The following is a 19,007-nucleotide window of genomic DNA, read 5'->3' as shown; positions in this document are numbered from 1 at the left end:
TCCGTCGTGGTGACGCGTCCGCGTCGTAGCCGCAGGAGGGGAGGATTCACGGTCGGCCCTGTTGATTGGAAGATATTCATGATCGAGCACAAATGGTGACAAGCAACCCCGTTCCCCCTGCTCAAGCAGCGATGGCAGAAATACACGGTAGGTTTGGAAAACCCCAGATTTATTGCATCTTCTTGCACACGTTCAGCATTGGCACACTGAGCATCGTTAAATATTACAATTTAAAGTCTATACGTTTTGCACATGCAAAGTGTGTGTGCCTGTGTGTGTGTGTAAGTGTTAATATATTGTGTGGTGAGTGTTCGTGCTACTCCAGAGACACCCTGGCGGTTGTTTTGGGGGCATGCAAACGTTCCTGTGAGACATCTTTCCAAAAATAAGAAGATCCCCTGTGAAAAATGGGAAAAAAATGTACTTGAGAATTATTAGGTTATACACTTTTACAAGGGTGATTAATGGTACTGTTCAAATCAACAATTGCACACGTGCATTTGAAGTGGTTTGAAATGAATCGTTAAATGTTAAAAAATATACTTTCAACAAAATTCATCATGAAAAAAAATGGATTGTTTGACCTTCACACTAATAGGCAATAAGTTCAATAATCAAATATAAGGTGAGTTTTTATGACCTGAAAAACAATCTTATTCTCATACATATTTTATCATGTACATTAATATATTTTTTAAGTATACTACCCCACTAATACAAAAAAACATCAACTACTCATAATGCTCGTTTTATAAATAAATGTAAGCCCACACGTCATTTGTGTGAAGACCGCCAGAGGGCGCCCTTTCAACAAATTACTGGCCATCCCGTTTGTTTCTATAGTAGTAATACGTATTATGGCTTGGAACACGAACTTCAAGTGACGTCACCCGTGGGCGTGGCTTTGCCGCTATTGTGCAGTCACAGTGATTTGTTACGTCGCAGAACACGCCTACGTCACACGTATCGGACAGCCACGTGTGGGCGGGGCTAAAGAGACTGGAGGCTTTCCTCCTCCAAATCCCTCATTCTGATGCCATTGACGGCGACAGATGTCCAATCTTTGAATTTGGCTGCTTAGGTGGAAATCTGCTGTGAGTGCTCCACCGTTTACGATTAAAATTGAAAATGGGACACGTGTTACGACACTATACGACGGTGGGGGTGAAATACAATCGTAGGATGGATAGTAGCCAATCAAAACGATCCATCGTGACGTACGACGAACCTCTGAGCGGAACCGTGACTCGCAAATGAATGGTGTAAGGTTTAGAAAATGGATGTCGGTTTGGCGGCTCCGTGTGCTCGATCACGTGTAAAGCCGATAATGCGAAGTGACACTCGTCAATCAACCGCCGACCCCTCGATAACGCTAAGAATAATGGGACAGAGGGGAGCAGGTTGAAGAAAAACGTCGCTCGTAGGAGTCCGGACGGAAAAAACAAAAACAAACTACAATTCCCAGCATTCCTTGCGCCGGCCAGAGCGCGCGATGTCCGAACTTCTCGCTCCCTCCCGTGGCCGGTGCCGTTTTATTGCATCGTCGGAATAGGACGGAGGAGGATTGTGGGTAACGTCAGCCCTTGGGTGTCCCTGCTGTGGGGGGTAAAGGGGTGGCTCGGGAAAGAAAAAATAAGTGTGTAGAGGTGTGTGTCGGACACAGTGGGCGTGGCTACTCCATGCCGTTCCTCAGCATCTGATTGGCGGCGATCAGCATGACGCTGATGATGAACGCCATGGCGAAGGCGCAGATGAGACTCTTCCTCACGCACGTTTGACGGTTCTTCTTGGACGGGTGGACTGAGGGACAAGAAGCCATAACAGCAGTCAAAAAAATGGCGGCCATCCATCTTCCGTTCGTACGGTGACACCTCTATACTTGCGCGATTAATTGCTTCCAGAAATGGTGCCGTAAATTTGATTTTTTTTAAGTAGAGGAATATTTTATACATTGAATCAGCATCATTTGCTCCACAAGCTTTAACATTACAACCCTTAAAAAAATGACTAAATGGCCCAAGTTTGCATAAAATCGGTCATGGAAAAAAGAAAGAAAAATAATTACAAAGCCAAGCTTCATTTTACTTGTATAATGACAATAAAGGAATGAAACTCCATTCAATTAAAGTGAATTAAAAAACACAGTCATTTTTCAATGGGGTAGAATTGCGAGTGGCAGCTGAGTAAACATTTGTACGCACGCACGTAAACAGACAACGTAACAACTTAAAATGATGTTACGCACACTCAGAATACATATATACTTTATAATTATATATACTTTATAATTAATTTGACTTTTGCGTTTTCCCTGTCATTTTTTTTACGGTTAAAACAATTCCAAATCTCGCAAACAGACAACGTAACAACTTAAAATGATGTTACGCACACTCAGAATACATATATACTTTATAATTATATATACTTTATAATTAATTAGACTTTTGCGTTTTTCCTGTCATTTTTTTAACGGGTAAAACGATTAAAAATCTCGCAAACAGACAACGTAACAACTTAAATGTATGTTACGCACACTCGGAATACATATATATACTTAAATGTATAATTAATTTGACTTTTGCCTTTTCCCTGTCATTTTTTTACGGTTAAAACGATTAAAAATCTGGCAAACAGACATGATACTTAACCCCCATGATTGGTGAATATGAAGCAGAAAACTCCGTATTTTTCAGGAATTTTCCACTTCCAAAACAAGGCCTTAGCACGCATTTCTTTTCTAGCTTCTGGGAAGCTAGCCTCCCGCATCTCCCCGGGCTTATTTTGACAAGCTTGTCCGCCGTGAGCCACTCGCACCCGCCACGACAGCCGACAGCATCCTCAAATCAATAAATGAGTAGGTGACGGGGGACTTGACGAGGGGACGCCCGACGCTTTGCGACAGTGAGTTACCTCCTTCGAATTCGGTCTGACAGTTGCCGGCGTTCTCCTTGAGGCTCTCCTCCTCGTTGACGATGATGTTCTCGATGTCCTTCATGGTCAGGTGGTCTCGGAAGGCGCAGAAGAGGACGTGCTTGAGTTCCTCTAGCGTGATCCTTTGCATGTCGAACTGCGGCAAAACCACACAAAGTATGAAGAGGTCACAAATCAATATTTTTGGTCCTTAAGAAAAAAAGAGAAAAAACAGTACAGTAATACCTCACCACTTTGCGGTTCGACTGTCACAATATGGCACGAAATATAGATATTAGTATAGTATTTAAATAATTGCATGCCCTAAACGTCCAAATCCCCCAAAAAATCATTTCAACTAGGGCACATGTATCAAAGTGGCAGCCCGCCGCATCATTTTGTGCGGCCCGGGAAAGTCCATCATGAGTGCCGACTTTCTGTTTTAGGATCAAATTAAAATGAAGAGTATAGACAGGGGTCTCAAACTCAATTTACCTGGGGGCCGCTAGAGGCCGAGTCTGGGTGAGACTGGGCCGCATCAGGATTTCCACAAGAAAAGCGCTGATAAAACATTCCAACGTTATCAAATATCATTATTTTTAAACCAAAAATAATGAATTAAATAAATTAACTTAAAGATCGATAAAAAATAAATCAATCAGTAATACAAAAATAAAATAATAATAATGAGCATACATACAGTAGATATACACTGACTGGCTAAGTAGAGAAAATGAATTTTTATTCCGTTTCAAATGTCTGTTAACAGCTCTTTAACCTTTAACTTTCTGAACTTGAATGGAACATTGAACATGAAATATTCTGAACACGGCTTCTCTTGCCTACTTCTTGCTGCTAGAGACCTGGCAGTGCTTCTTCTCACATAGCTGAGTCACATTTGGCTTGAGGGAGGAAGCAGTGGAGACCCTCAGTAGAGCTTGAAGATGCTCATCAGTAAGTCTGGACCTGTACTTGGACTTATTGAAGTTCAAGGTGGAGAAGAGCTTCTCACACAAGTATGTGCTCCCAAAAAGGCACATGGTCCGCTTGAACCTTCGGGAAAGTTCAGGGAAGCTGGGGGTCAACTCTCTCAAAAATTGCCCAAGCTTGTCTGCTTCTCCACTCACCTCCCTGAACTTGGCTTTGAGTGCAGAGTTGCACTGCAGGTCAATGAGCTCCATTTGAAGCTCAGGAGGGGCATCTTGCACATCAAAGGAGAAGGGGTCCGCAAAAATTTGAAATGTGGCTTTGTGTGTCTGTGATCAAATTCCTACTGTAGCTTCGAAATGGCCTCAACATAATTCTCACCACTGAATGGTGTGCCTGCATCCACGAGAGCCTTGCATGCTGGGAAATGGGAAAGGTTTGTCTGAGAGAGCTGGGCTTTCCATAACACAAGTTTAGTGCAGAATGCTCTCACACGTTGTCATAGGCAGCACTGACAAGTTGCCCCTGGCCTTGTAGCTTCTTGTTCAGTACATTAAGCTCATGTGTGATATCAACAAGAAAAGCCAAGTCCATGAGCCATTTGGGATCACTTAGCACAGGAACAGCAACCCCGTCTATCTCCATGAAGTCTTTTACTTCTGCTCTCAACTCAAAAAATCTCTTCAACACGTTTCCCCTGCTGAACCAACGTACCTCAGTGAAGTAGAGCACATCCCCATATTCTGACTCCATTTCCTCTAAAAAAGCACGGAACCTTCTGTGCTTTAAGCCCCTGGATCTGATTTGGTTGATGCATTTCACAACGACAGACATCACATTGTCAAACTTCAGGCATCTGGTGCAAAGGGCCTGCTGATGGATAATGCAGTGCAGAGCTATGGCCTCCTCCACACCCTCCTCTTCCAGTTTTTTTTGAACAAGTGCTACCAGTCCATTCTTCCTCCCTGTCATTGATGGGGCTCCATCGGTTGTTATTCCAACAAAGCTCTTCCATGGCACACCGGCATTCTCAATGGCATCACACAGCTGGTGAAATATTTCCTTAGCGGTGGTCTGGCCATGCATTGGAATTACTGTGAGCAACTCCTCCATTACTTCAAAATTGTCATCAACACCACGGACATATATTGCGAGCTGGGCAGTGTCTGTGATGTCTGTGGTCTCATCAAGAGCCACTGAATATACACTGAAACATTGTGCTTTCTCACACATTTGATCATAAATGTCACTTGACAGGTGAGAAATGCGCTCTGCCACGGTGTTGGCAGAAAGGCTGATGTGGTTGAACTGACTATTCTTTTCTGGACAAACAATATGTGCAGGCTGTAATATGCACTTTTTTTGATAAATTCACCTTCTGTGAATGGCTTTCCTGCTTTAGCAATCAACTCACAAATGGCGTAGCTAGCTTCGACTGCTGCATTACTGTCTTTGGTAGCCTTCTTGAAGAAATCCTGTTGCCTCAGAAGACGTGTTGTAAGACTGGCAACCTGGTTGTCTCTCTCATCTCCCTGGTATTTTTCATACTCCTCAGCATGTCTCGTAGTATAATGAAGTTTCAAATTGTATTCCTTGTGCACCGCAACTTTTTCAGTGCAAATGAGACACGTCGGGCTGCCCCTGTGTTCAACAAAGAAATTTTGCACTCCCCACTTTTCTTGAAACTGTCTGTGCTCATCACCGACCTTTCTCTTCACGGCAGGCTTTGAAAGAGACATCTCTGGGGCTCTGTAATATGGGGTTTCCACTTGGAATGAGTCTCGGGTTGAACTTAACTTTCAGTCGCGCGGGTCTGTGGCGCATCCGCACTTTCGCTCTCCGATCGTATTGGATTACGGCAGTTCTCCGAATTTCTCAAGTGTCATGTTAACGCACTTACTGTTAAGTTTCAGTTTCACTCGCGGAGATGGCTACAGACACTGACACAGGCTAGATCACGAATCATAGCGCCTCATTCAGTTCTGTGCTGAGAGCAGCGGAGGAGTGTGCGCGCCGAGCGGAGTGATCGGCTTCACGGCTTCTCCTCCGCCCAGCTGATTGGAGGAATTAATGAGTGAGTGAGCGAGGAACTGGACAGCCCGGCCGATGTCCCGCCCTCCAGAGCCGTATACCTCACCGTGATTGGTTCATTCAGCTCCGAACACAACAAGTGTCATTCATATCAATCTTGCGGGCCACACGAACATTAATCTTTCATATTAAGACGGGGGCCGCAAATTATCGTCCCGAGGGCCGCAGTTGGCCCGCGGGCCGCGAGTTTGAGACCCCTGGTATAGATGTATATTAAATTTCCTGATTTTCCCCCTTTTAAATCAATAATTGTCATTTTTTAATCCATTTTTTTCTGTGTTTTTAGTTCAAAAATAATTTTGTAAAATCTAAAAATATATTTAAAAAAAAGCTAAAATAAACATTGTTTTAAATCTATAAAAAACTGAATATTCAGGGCTTTTAATCCATTTATAAAAAATATATCTAAATATTATATCTAAAATGATCCGGCCCACGTGAAATCAAGTTGACGTTAAAGCGGCCCGAGTCTGACACCCCTGAACTAGGGGGACCTGTCGTGAATGCTTATCTTTCAGGACGTTCGCTCGTACCAGCCAAAATGGATTGGACGTCTAGTGCCATCAATGGCAGCCAATGAGCTACAGTTAAAATAAAATAAAAGTCATGTCCCCCAGCTAAGCAAAACTTTGAGTTGGACACCCCTGCATTACAGTAATGACTTTTGTCATGAGGACAAAAAAATGCGCTGACAAACGCTAAAGAGAGCCACGCACGTCTGGCATCATCCTTGACGAAGTCGCGTGTCCTTGGGGGAAGGTCGGCAGCCCCGACTGCAGCCGCCCGAATATCGACGGCAAGCCGTCACCCGTAAAATTGCCTTAAAATGGTTTAAATTTGACAATTTCTCGCGTATAAGCCGTCCCCTGATTCACAATGTTCACCTCCATATTCATGGTTTTAATAAGGAGTACAAATGTGTTACTTTGAAGGGTAAAGATAAAATAAGTTAATGATAAGAGTAGCGAAATTGGATTGGACATCCGTCGCTGTCGGCCAATTAAATGTAAGCGTGCAAGGAATGAAAAAGAGGCCACGATATTCCTCCGGAAGGTGAACAGTAAAGTCATCAATAGCCAATTAGCGTCGGCGTGATTCACGATGAGCGCCATTAAGCCGGAGGGCACGGACGCTCACTCGTTGGCCCGCCACGCTCAACCATGGCGGGAGAAAATCAAGTAGCTCAATGCGGCGGCGGAAAGGAGCTCAATGAAATAAAGTTCTAATCTAATCTAATTATTAGAGCGAGATGAGAATCTGATTCATCGACTGATTGATAATAACGTAGGGGTCGGGAACCTTTTTGACAGAGAGAGCCATGAACAATTCATATTTTGGAATATTATTCCTTGAGAGCAAGGGTGTCAGACTCGGGTTGGTTTAACGTCAACTTGATTTCATGTGGGCCGGACCATTTTAGATAAAATATTTAGATATTTTTTTTAATAAATGGATTAAAAGCCCTGAGGATAGATCTAAAACAATATTTATTTTAGCTTTTTAAAATATATTTTTAGATTTTACAAAATGATTTTTCAACTAAAAACACAGAAAAAAATGATTTAAAAAATTACAATTATTGATTTAAAATGGGGAAAATCAGGAAATGTAATATACATCTATACTCTTCATTTGAATTTGATCCTAAAACAGAAAGTCGGCACTCATCATTGACTTTCCCGGGCCACACAAAATGATGCGGCGGGCCAGATTTGGCCCCCGGGCTGCCACTTTGACACAAGTGCTTGAGAGCCATACTCAAAATTTAAAAGTAAACATATGTATATATTTTTAATTCATATCACCACTTTTAAAGTAGAAAAAGTCTCCTATTGGTGCATTCGAAACTCAATTCTCACTGATGGTTTCCATATTTTGAGCTCACAGGTTATGCACCCATCAAAAGAGCCACCTACAGCTCCCGAGCCATAGGTTCCCTACCCCTGATCTAAGTCGAAGTACGATTCCGTGCGTTTTCAGTACCTGCCAGAAGATGGTGTCTATGGTGCTCCCCAGGAAACCTTCCCTGGTTTCAGAAGAGAGAAGTTTGGGTCCCAGGATGGTCATGAACTCCTCAAAGTCCACCTGTCCGTCACCTGGCCGCAAAAAAAAGACCATCGTCAGTCGGCGGCAAACGGACACAATGGCCGACAACTTTTCGGTGGGAATAGAGAGCGCGAAAAAAGCTTTGGAGGTGGTCCATCTTTTTGAAAAGACGAGATGTCAAAGGGCAAGGTGAGGTTTTGGAATGTTTCCAAAAGAAGGAGTTTGGATTTGTTATCCTTCCAAAGTGAAAACTCTTTGATAATAAAAGGCAGCCCACCATCTGGAGTGACAATTTGGGATGAATTATTGAAGCGGTTCCCCCACCGTCCATGTCGAGCCTCTGCATGATGATGGCCAGCTCCACCTCGCTGGGCATGTAGCCCAGCGAGCGCATGGCCATTCCCAGCTCCTGCTTGGAGATGAAACCGTTCCCGTCGCGGTCCAGGACCTTGAACGCCTCGCGGATCTCTGCCGGACAAACAGGCCGTCAATTTAGCTTAGCCTAACTAAGCCTTAACTTAGCCTATATTCAAAAAAAGATACACATATACATACGTACGCACGTACGCACGCACGCACGCACGCACGCACGCACGTACGCACGCACGCACGCACGCGCCCACACGCGCACACGCGCACACGCGCACACGCGCACACGCGCACACGCGCACACGCGCACACGCGCACACGCGCACACGCGCACACGCGCACACGCGCACACGCACACACGCACACACGCACACACGCACACACGCACACACGCACACACGCACACACGCACACACGCACACACGCACACACGCACACACGCACACACGCACACACACACACACACACACACACACACACACACACACACACATATATGAAGAGGCCAAATACGTTTTTAAAAATTCTCTAAACGATACACTGACACTGAAAATTGTTGTTGATTAATTCTACTTAACTTAGCCTGACTAAGCCTTAACTTAACCTATATTACTATACTATATATATATATATATATATATATATATATATATATATATATATATATATATATATATATATATATATATATATATTTAAAAACAAAATATGCTATCAAAAGGCCATTTTTAAATTCTCTAAACGATACACTGACACTGAAAATAGTTGATTAATTCTACTTAGCTTAGCCTAAGCCTTAACGTAGCCTATATTAAAAAATATATATATATTTATATATATCTAAAAACAAAATATGCTATCAAAAGGCAAAAAATGTTTTTAAAAATTCTCTAAACGATTAACAGACACTGAAAATTGTTCATTAATTCAACTTAGCTTAGCCTAACTAAGTCTTAACTTAACCTATATTAAAAAATATTTATAAATATATTTATAAACAAAATATGCTATCAAAAGGCCATAAATGTTTTTTAAAATTCTCTAAACGATTAACATACACTGAAAATTGTTCATTAATTCAACTTAGCTTTGCCTAACTAAGCCTTAACTTAGCATATATCATTTGGTTAACAATTATTTTTCAGTTAAACAATTCCTCAAAGTGAGGGCAATAGACTCCGCCCACTGTCCATTCCAATTTTTTTGTAATATTGCAACTTTTTCTCCTAGTATTGCAGCATCTGACTGGTTCATTCTGGTTGTGTCATGAAATCAATCTTGTGATATTACATATTGCCAGTGAGTCCATTCAAGGAATAACACGGAAGCCTTAGTGTGGCTCGCGTGTTAATACGATAAAGTTCCTTCTTTTGAGGCAACTCTGCTTTGTGAAGGATTTCACGCGCTGCCCCTACGGCCTCCGCCCATGAATATAAATGGAATTTCAAGTTATTAATGCGGCGCCGACGCTTTCCGGCATATTAACACTTGTGACGCGGCCTTTGGCTGGCTCTGCGCTCAAGCAATTTTCCAGGTGGCGTCTTAATGTCACACCATCGCAAAGCCATTACGTGCGCGCGAGGGTGATAAAAATGGCCACGGGAGCATCGTTGGATGTCCAATTTATTATTATTATTTTTTTTATCTTGCCATACTGTACTCTGCTAACTATATTTTTGTGTAATATGGCGACTTTTTCTCAACATATGCCAACACATTCTAATGTACAGTAATCCCTCGATTATCGCGACTTCACTTCTTCGCAATTTTTTTCTGCTTTTTTTTTTTTCAAATCTACATTTTAGAAAGTAACAGGATGTCTTTGACTGAAAATAAATTAATACAAATCCTGTCAAATCCAGCCCAAAATATTAAGTTTATATTCTAAAGCACAGGTGTCAAAAGGGCGGCCCGGGGGCCAAATCTGGCCCACCGCATTATTTTGTGCGGCCCGGGAAAGTAAATGATGAGTGCCGACTTTCTGTTTTAGGCTCAAATTAAAATGATATAGATGTATATTACATTTCCAGATTTTCCCCCTTTTAAATCAATAATTGTTATTTTTTAATCCATGTTTTTCTGTTTTTAGTTCAAAAATCATTTTGTAAAATCTAAAAATATTTAAAAAAAAGCTAAAATAAACATTGTTTTAGATCTATAAAAAACTGAATATTCACGGCTTTTAATCCATTTATTTAAAAAAATCTAAATATTATATCGAAAATGGTCCAGCCCACGTGAAATCAAGTTGATGTGTTTTTAGTTCAAAAATCATTTTGTAAAAGCTAAAAATATATAAAAATATTTTCTATTTTCCACTTTAATATGGAACATAATTTTTAAAAAATGGTTTCCTTTTGAAATGAAAAACAAATGATTAAATAAATGATTTTCCCTTACCAAGAAAAAAAGCTCAAATAAACATTGTTTTAGATCTACAAAAAAATTAATATTTAGGGTTTTTAATCCAGTTCTTTCAATCCATTTATATTAAAAAAAAATCTAAATATTATATCTAAAATGGTCCAGCCCACATAAAATCGAGTTAAAGTTAATGCGGCCCGCGAACCAACCTGAGTCTGACACCCTTGTTCTAACGGCAGACAATACTGGCAACTCATGAAAATGGTGACAAGCAACCCCGTTCCCCCCATCGCAGAGCAAAGCCAGAAATGGTTTCTCCAAAAAGTAGTCGGCTTTTGTTGCGTATGTGCTGCTCGCTACGCAATACTGCAGCAGTCAGCGCGTGCATGTGTGTGTGTGCATGTGTGTGTGTGTGTGTGTGTGTTGATTAGTATGCAGCCCATATTTTTCTGCTGGGACTTTGATGTGTTTAGTTGCACTGCTCTTCTTATGGGGAAAAAAAAATGGTTCAACTCAGAAAGCGATGATGCTGAAAATATCGCCAAATAATGGCGTGGCGGAATTCTAACTTTTAACTCCAGGGGCGTTTTTTTGTGGTGGACGTCCAAGGCGAGATAAAAAGGAGAGGCGGAGGGAGACTCACCGTGAAGTTCCTCCACGGAGATGCTGGCCAGAACGTCGCTGTCGCTGTCCGAGAGTGAGCGACTCAGGTAGTTGCCTTTGTAGAGCAGGCCCGCCGTCACGTGGTGGAACGGCATCTTGTCCCTGAAAGCATCGTTTTGGTCAGCAAAGTGTGGTCAATTTTTCTTATTATTATTTGAGCCCATTCTGAATGAATTTGGTTCGTATTTTAGTCATACCGGCATCACCAAGGTATTTTTAAACATCATTTTTGAAAAAGAATGACTTCCATTCAAAAGAAAAAAATCTGTCCTGCCATATAACCCTTAAGAGTTGTATTTAGTTTTGACAATTTCATTTTTTTTTTTTTATTTCTCTATTTGGGACTTGGATTTCAGTATAGAGAATAATACAACACCAATAGCAATTCCAATTTGATTCATATTTTAGGCGCATGGAAAACCAGTTATCAGCAATGTATTTTTTAACAAAAATTTTAATGAGAATGACTTAAATAAAATCAATATGTAATACAACCCTTGAGGTTAGAGCACATGTGTCAAAGTGGTGGCCCAGGGGCCAAATCTGGCCCGCCACATTATTTTGTGTGGCCGGGGAAAGTCAATGATGAGTGCCGACTTTCTGTTTTAGGATCAAATTCAAATGAAGAGTATAGATGTGTATTAAATTTCCTGATTTCCCCCTTTTAAATCAATAATTATCATTTTTTAATCAATTTTTTCAGTGTTTTTAGTTCAAAAATCATTTTGTAAAATCTAAAAATATATCAAAAAGCTAAAATAAACATTGTTTTAGATCTATGAAAAATGGAATATTCAGGGCTTTTAATCCAGTTCTTTTAAACCATTTGTAAAAAAAAAAATTCTAAATATTAGATCTAAAATGGTCCGGCCCACGTGAAATCGAGTTGCCGTTAAAGCCGCCCGTGAACCAACCCGAGTCTGACACCCTTGATATAGAGGGTATTATTTGATTCCATCCTGAATGAATTCGCTTCATATTTTAGTGATAGTTCAAAAGCATCTTTCACATTGAAACGGGACACCGTTAGCAGTTAGCAATAGGGAAATAGAGTTACAGTATCGCCTCGAATATCGATGTTAATGTAGACCAGACATGGCCACGATAATCGAAAAATTGCCAAGTAGGGTCACCCCTATTATAACTTTTTTTTTTCTTCAGATTAGCGATACAGATTCAAAAGTGGCTTTTGCTTACAAGTTTCAGCATGGATTGGATTGGAGAAAAAAAAAATATATATATATATATATATATATATATATATATATATATATATATATATATATATATTAGTAGCGGGGGGAAAAATCGCAAAGTAGTGAATTCACGATAAGCGAAGACGCGCTAATGGAGGGATTGCTGTAGCAACGTTTTCCCCATTTAGTTTGAACTTGACTTTTTGGTGTCTTGCAATTTTCCCCCCTGCAGTGAAACATGGATGGGCTTCTGAACCGCGTGCCAGCCAATACGAGCGCTTCCATTAAGACGGACGTAAACAAGCATAAAACAAGCGCGGGTCATCCGCTAAATGGAAAGTAGCACGGCGGGACACGCTGCCTCAAAACTTAATATGTGTGTGTGTGTGTGTGTGTGTTTATTTGTGTGTGCGTGTGTGTGTGTGTGTGTGTACAGGGGTGCACTTGCGCATCGGTGTGTGTTGTGTGGCCTAGCGTGCTAAAAGTAGCAGCACAGCTGCCAAACGTCAAAAATCATATTTCAGAGTGTGTGAAGAGAATTATCACATTTTCTGACCCTTTTTCTATTTTTTTTTCAATAATTCACTCCTGCAAAAAAACAAAAACAGCAAATCAACTTTATGCCACCCTTTTGGTTTTAGCTAGCACACATTGTCGACACAACAACTGATGAGAATGCACGCGTGTCGTTGAAAAGGAAGTGAGTGCGCACTTTCAAAATAATGGAACGTTTAGACAAGGTGCAAAATGCACGACTCCACGTTGCGTTCCGAAGTTGATCGTCGTGCCGAGTTAAAATGAGAATTGCCCAAAAAACCAATGGGAACAGACGGAAAATCAACAGGACGTGACCTAAAACGAACAGGAAGTGACACGTCAATTGCCCAAATTCAACAGGAAGTCCGCTAACATCACCAGTGACCCAAATGGAGTAAACTTCTACTCCTACTATCCGGCTCGCAACGTGCAGTGTTGGCGTACGTGGCAAGTGAGGTGACAGCGCTACTTTAAATGCCATCCCATCACCGATAAACGCCCTATTGACGTGGCAACAGTGACAACCGCTAGCGCTAAAAAATATACTCCAGCAATACAAGCCATTTTATATCACATTATCAAGGCGCGGTATCCTCCTAGACTGCAGCGAGCGAGCCCGCGACGCCTTCGGACCGGCGGTCCGACTCCGACGGCGTCCGCGCCCCGTTTCCAGTCGCCGCGGTTCTTACCCACGAGGCGGGCTTTGCGAAGGGACGGGATGCCCCGCGGCGCCGGCGTCCCCCGGGTCGCCGTTAGCCCGAAGCGCTCGCCCTCGTTCCTCCTCCATCAAAAGCGAGAGCTGCGGACGCACCAGCCTCATCGCCGTGACGACGCGTGCGCCCGCCGCACAGTTTTGAATATTTGAGCAAGGGAGGAAGCAGCAGGTAGCGAACGCCGCCTCCTCTTCGTCGTCCTCCTCCCTCCCTCTCCGTCTTCAAAGCCTCCCCCCCTCCCGCCCCGTCGACATTCCTCCGCAAGCGACAAGTAAGCGCGACCAGACACGCTCCAGAAAAAAAACGCGGAAAAAAACGCGTTTATCTGAAGCGCGAACGAGGAACAGCGATTGTCCCAAACTCGAAAGCGTTTGTGAATGAAACCGAAGACGGGGGGATAAAGTCGAGAGATAGGCGAGGTCTACAGACATTTCAAGGTGAAGCCATGACGGACGACAAATGGAAGATTGAAATGCGGGAGAAGACGAGAGACGAACAAAAAGTGGAGGAAAAACAAGGAAAGAAGGTGGCGGGTCATTGCGAACACATCGAGAAGGTTAAGTTGAGGTCATCGCTACCCTGAAGACACCAGATGCGCACGAAAAATGAGAAAAACAATTCACTCATTCGTTTTCCGAACTGCTTATGCCCACAAGGGGCGCGGGGGGTGCTGGAGCCTATTCCAGCTGACCTCAGGCACCAGGCAGGGAACACCCCTGAATTGGTGGCTACTCAATCGCAGCCCACAAAGAAACCAACAACCGTTCACGCTAACCCAAGGGTGTCAGACTCGGGTTGGTTCGCGGGTCGCTTTAACGTCAACTTGATTTCACAATTTTAGATATAATATTTAGATTTTTTTTTATATGAACTGGATTAAAAGCCCTGAATATTCAGTTTTTTATAGATCTAAAACAATGTTTTTTTTAGCTTTTTTAAATATATTTTTAGATTTTACAAAATGATTTTTGAACTAAAAACACAGAAAAAATGGATTAAAAATGACAATTATTGATTTAAAAGGGGGAAAATCAGGAAATTTAATATACATCTATACTCCATTTTAATTTGATCATAAAACAGAAAGTCGGCACTCATGATTTACTTTCCCGGGCCACACAAAATGATGCGGCGAGCCAGATTTGGCCCCGGGGCCGGCACTTTGACACATGTGCGCTAACCCAATTTAGACTGTTAGCCAGCTAGCCTAGCATATATGTTTTTGGGATGCGTGAGGAAACCGGTGTACCCGGAGAAGACCCACGCAAGCCCAGGTAGAACGTGCAATCTCCACCGGGCGGGGATCGAACCCTCGATCTCAGAACAGTGAGGCCAACTACAAAATTTAATGGTAAACATCGTGGTTGCCCAATTTCACCGTGAATAAAAACACTATGAATTGTACTTTAGTCACCCTATATTTTAGTATTTTTTAACTGAAAATAATGGTCGGAAAAATATATTTGTAATTTTTTTTTTGCATTGTAAAGGAATGGTTTAAAAGAAACTGTCATTGCCAGAATTGTACCATATTAACAAATATATATATATATATATAAAACATGAGGTCACAACACCACTCTTTTCCTATAACGCAGAAAATGATGGGGTGGGCCGTATCTGGCCCCCAGGACGCCACTTTGACACCTGAGCACTACAGCATCAGTTGGCAGTACTTGATCGTAAATTTACTGTTTTTTTTAAATTATTTTTTTACAGTGTGGAGAAAAGATGAAGGCCACGAGAATGGAAAACGGCGGTACTTAAAGGAAACAGACGCGACATTAAAGCTGGCGTAGGTGTGCGTCAATCACCCAACAGGTGCGACGACCCGTCGTCGGAACGGTCGCGACTCACCCGCTGGTGGATGCGTGCTTTTGCTTCTGCGCGGCGCTCCTCGCTAAAATCCCGTCGTCAAGGCAAAAACATTCCTGGGGCGACATGTGGCGGGACGCTCTTCATCCATCCTCCTCGGCGTCGTCGTCGTCCTACAGCGGGGAAAAAAGACGGAGATGAAGATGAGGGTGAGGAGGATGAGGGAGACGGACGGACGGAGGAGCGCGAGGGTGACGATTGGCTGCAGGCGGTGACGTCGTTCATCTGTCGAACATGGAAGACTTTTTATTGTTGTTGCACGTGTGTATGTCGGGATTTACCTTCAAGTGTATGTGTGTGTGTTTGTTTGAATGTTTATATTGTTTCCTTGATAAAAGCTGATGTATCATTAATGTAGGATACACATTTATGACTAATTAGAGTTTAATTTATTTGATCTTTTTGTTCCGATGGACCATTAAATTTTTTTAAATAAATGGATTAAAAGAACTGGATTAAAAGCCTTGAATATTGCGTTTTTTTATAGATCTAAAACAATGTTTATTTTAGCTTTTTTATTTAAATTTTTAGATTTTACAAAATGATTTTTTAACAAAAAACACAGAAAAATGGATTTAAAAATTACAATTATTGCTTTAAAATGGGGAAAATACGGAAATTTAATAAACATCTATACTCTTCATTTTAATTTGATCCTAAAACAGAAAGTCAGCACTCATGATTTACTTTCCCGGGCCAGATTTGGCCCCCGGGCCGCCACTTTGACACCTGTGCTTTAAAGGGTTAAATTAGAAATAGACATTTTCTTTCATCCTCAGAGAGAACAACTATCTAGTTAGAGGATATTTAAAAAAAAAAAAAGTGTATTGAACTTGTATTTGAAAGCGAAATGCACCCGTAAACAAAAACATCACGTCATTTCCAAGGGGTAAAACATAAGCTAATTTATTCGGGCTTCCAAACACGTGACGCCCTTGTTTTGTATAAATATCCCAAAACAATATGAATAATTCAAAATAATGTCTTCAATTCTCATTCGTCAGCATTAACGCTTCACACTGTTGTCATTTATCGGCTACTTAATCCAATAACGTCTTGAAAATTGCACCAGTCATTTTAACTGTAGAAATAAAAAAGGCACTTATCATGAAATTGATAGATACGGAGACCCAAAAAACGACACGAATGGAAATAAAAGAGCTCGTGTGCACGCTCAAATACTTTGTACACGTGAACTACTACTTTGTGTAAATAAACAAGTACTTTATGTCAACAAACAAGTATTCCGTACGAACGAACGAATTAGAATTTCGTGCTAGCACAGGCTTATAGTACTTAATGTGGAGAAAACTTAAAAGAGCCCACCTTTTTTGTTACAGATACAGCTTGCTTCCAAAAACTATTAATTATAAAACCTGGCCAAATGCAGGTTATAATAATTGACGATAATATCGTAATGCTAAATGAAGTTAACAAGTGGGTTAGCTAGTGTAATTTGCAAAGCAGGTGTCGTAAATTATGAGTGCGTTAAGGTGCGTTCGATGTGGTTACCCTCGTGTCCCGTTTTCTTTGTAAACAAGTACTTTATGTCAACAAAGTAGTATTCCGTGTGAACGAATTAGCATTTCGTGCTAGCACAGGTTTATGGTACTTTAAGTGGAGAAAACTTAAAAGAGAGCCCACCACAGATACAGCTTGCTTCCAAAAACTAGTAACCCTAAAACCTGGCCAAATGCAGGATATAATAATTGACGATAATAACGTAATGCTAAATGAAGTTACCAAGTGGGTTAGCTAGTGTAATTTGCAAAGCAGGTGTCGTAAATTATGAGTGCGTCAAGGTGCGTTCGATGTGGTTACCCTCGTGTCCCGTTTTGAATTTCATAAACATCAAAACTATAGTAGCTCGTGCTCGAAATAGCTCACAAAGTACGCCAGACGCCGAACGAGCTCATTTTTTATTCCATTTATGTCATGTCTGGCGCTCTGTAGATACTCATTTTTTAGCAGCAAAAAGAATTTTCAATCACAAGTCACAGAAAATATTTCTGTATGAAAAAAAATACTCTAGAGATTACTGTCTATGTTTCCCTTTTCTATTTGTATAATTAAAAAAATGGAAATGAATTTACATAAGTTTGAAGTCATGGTTATCCATGAGGAAAGGGAGTTGGACACTCCTAATATATAAACCAGGGGTGTCCATTATGTAGATCGCCATCTACCGGTATATGGCCAATCAATTTCCTTAGCTAGGCTCTTATGAATTTGGCATGTCTCCTGTCAGCTTTAGTGCACATGTGTCAAAGTGGCGGCCCGGGGGCCAAATCTGGCCCACCGCATCATTTTGTGTGGCCCGGGGAAGTAAATCATGAGTACTGACTTTCTGTTTTAGGATCAAATTAAAATGAAGAGTATAGATGTATATTAAATTTCCTGATTTTCCCCCTTTGAAATCAATTATTGTAATATTTTAATCATTTTTTTCCTGTGTTTTAGTAAAAAAATCATTTTGTAAAATCTAAAAATATATTTAAAAAAGCTAAAATAAACAGTTTTCAAACTATAACTGAATATTCAGGGCTTTTTAATCCAGTTCTTCTAAACCATTTATATAATTTTTTTTAAATATTGTCTAAATCTAATCCCACGTGAAATCAAGTTGACGTTAAAGCGCCCCGCGAACCAACCCGAGTCTGACACCCTTGCTTTAGTGTGAATGGAGAGTGTATTTTCACCCCCATTCCTTACCACTCCCATACATGTTGATAGAGTCTAATGCCCTGAATTGGTGACCAGCCAATCACAGGGCAATTTTGAATGTCCAATCAGCCAAACATGCATGTTTTTTTTCTTGGAATGTGGGAGGAAACCAGAGTACCCAGACAAAAAAATCATTCAGAACATGCAAATTCCACATAAAGGGACCAACCTGGAATCTAACCCAGGACCCCAGAGCTGCGAGGCCGACAGGCTAACCACTTAACCACCGCGCCGCCCACCATATATCATTACATATAAATAATTGCAGAGCTTTGTCAGTGGCCTGTGGAAGTTTAACTGGTTAAAAAGTAGATTTGGGGTTAAAAAAGTTGCACTAAGTCCCGTGTGATACCTTTGCACAAATGTGGGATGTTAGTCCAATCAGTGGATTGCAGTCAGGTGCTTCTCGTGTCAGCACATCCCCCGCTGGTTCAACTCCGTCTGAGTAACGAAATGCTGCACCCGGGAGGAGATTTGCCCTCCCCCGAAATCCAACCCTAACAACAAATTGGTCGGGGGAGGTTGACTCGTTGAAAAGTGGATCTTGGAGCAAAAAATTGTGAGCGCCCTCATTTAAACCATCATTGTTGTA

The 19,007-nt window shown here is 41.4% G+C and overlaps 1 protein-coding gene across 4 annotated transcripts; it reads right to left on the bottom strand.

Moving 5' to 3' along the window:
* Nucleotides 1-148: 148 nt before the first annotated feature.
* Nucleotides 149-18,982, bottom strand: caln1 (calneuron 1). 4 transcript variants are annotated; one of them, XM_077611553.1, is made up of 7 exons: nucleotides 18,768-18,982; nucleotides 15,674-15,804; nucleotides 11,351-11,472; nucleotides 8,299-8,442; nucleotides 7,912-8,024; nucleotides 2,911-3,067; nucleotides 149-1,800 (listed from the first exon to the last, which is right to left on the bottom strand). In XM_077611553.1, the coding sequence occupies exons 2-7, from the start codon at nucleotides 15,757-15,759 to the stop codon at nucleotides 1,673-1,675; spliced, it is 750 nt and encodes a 249-aa protein (XP_077467679.1). In that variant the 5' UTR covers nucleotides 15,760-15,804; nucleotides 18,768-18,982; the 3' UTR covers nucleotides 149-1,672. The 4 variants fall into 4 exon arrangements, with proteins under 4 accessions (XP_077467679.1, XP_077467680.1, XP_077467677.1 ...); XM_077611554.1 differs by lacking the exon at nucleotides 18,768-18,982 and adding an exon at nucleotides 17,336-17,358; XM_077611551.1 differs by lacking the exon at nucleotides 18,768-18,982 and adding an exon at nucleotides 17,018-17,189.
* Nucleotides 18,983-19,007: the final 25 nt, after the last annotated feature.

This window comes from Stigmatopora argus, chromosome 10, assembly GCF_051989625.1.
Source record: "Stigmatopora argus isolate UIUO_Sarg chromosome 10, RoL_Sarg_1.0, whole genome shotgun sequence".
NCBI classification, from domain to species: domain Eukaryota; kingdom Metazoa; phylum Chordata; class Actinopteri; order Syngnathiformes; family Syngnathidae; genus Stigmatopora; species Stigmatopora argus.
Note: the sequence above shows the minus strand (reverse complement) of the source record. Positions and strands in the feature narration are given on the sequence as shown.

Coding starts and splice junctions, on each gene's coding strand:
- caln1 (XM_077611550.1), bottom strand. CDS start 13,923: ATGAGGCTGGTGCGTCCGCAGCTCTCGCTTTTGATGGAGGAGGAACGA. Junction 8,443..11,350: donor CTCCGTGGAGGAACTTCACG/GTGAGTCTCCCT, acceptor TTTGTCCGGCAG/AGATCCGCGAGGCGTTCAAG. Junction 3,068..7,911: donor TAGACACCATCTTCTGGCAG/GTACTGAAAACG, acceptor GTTTTGCCGCAG/TTCGACATGCAAAGGATCAC.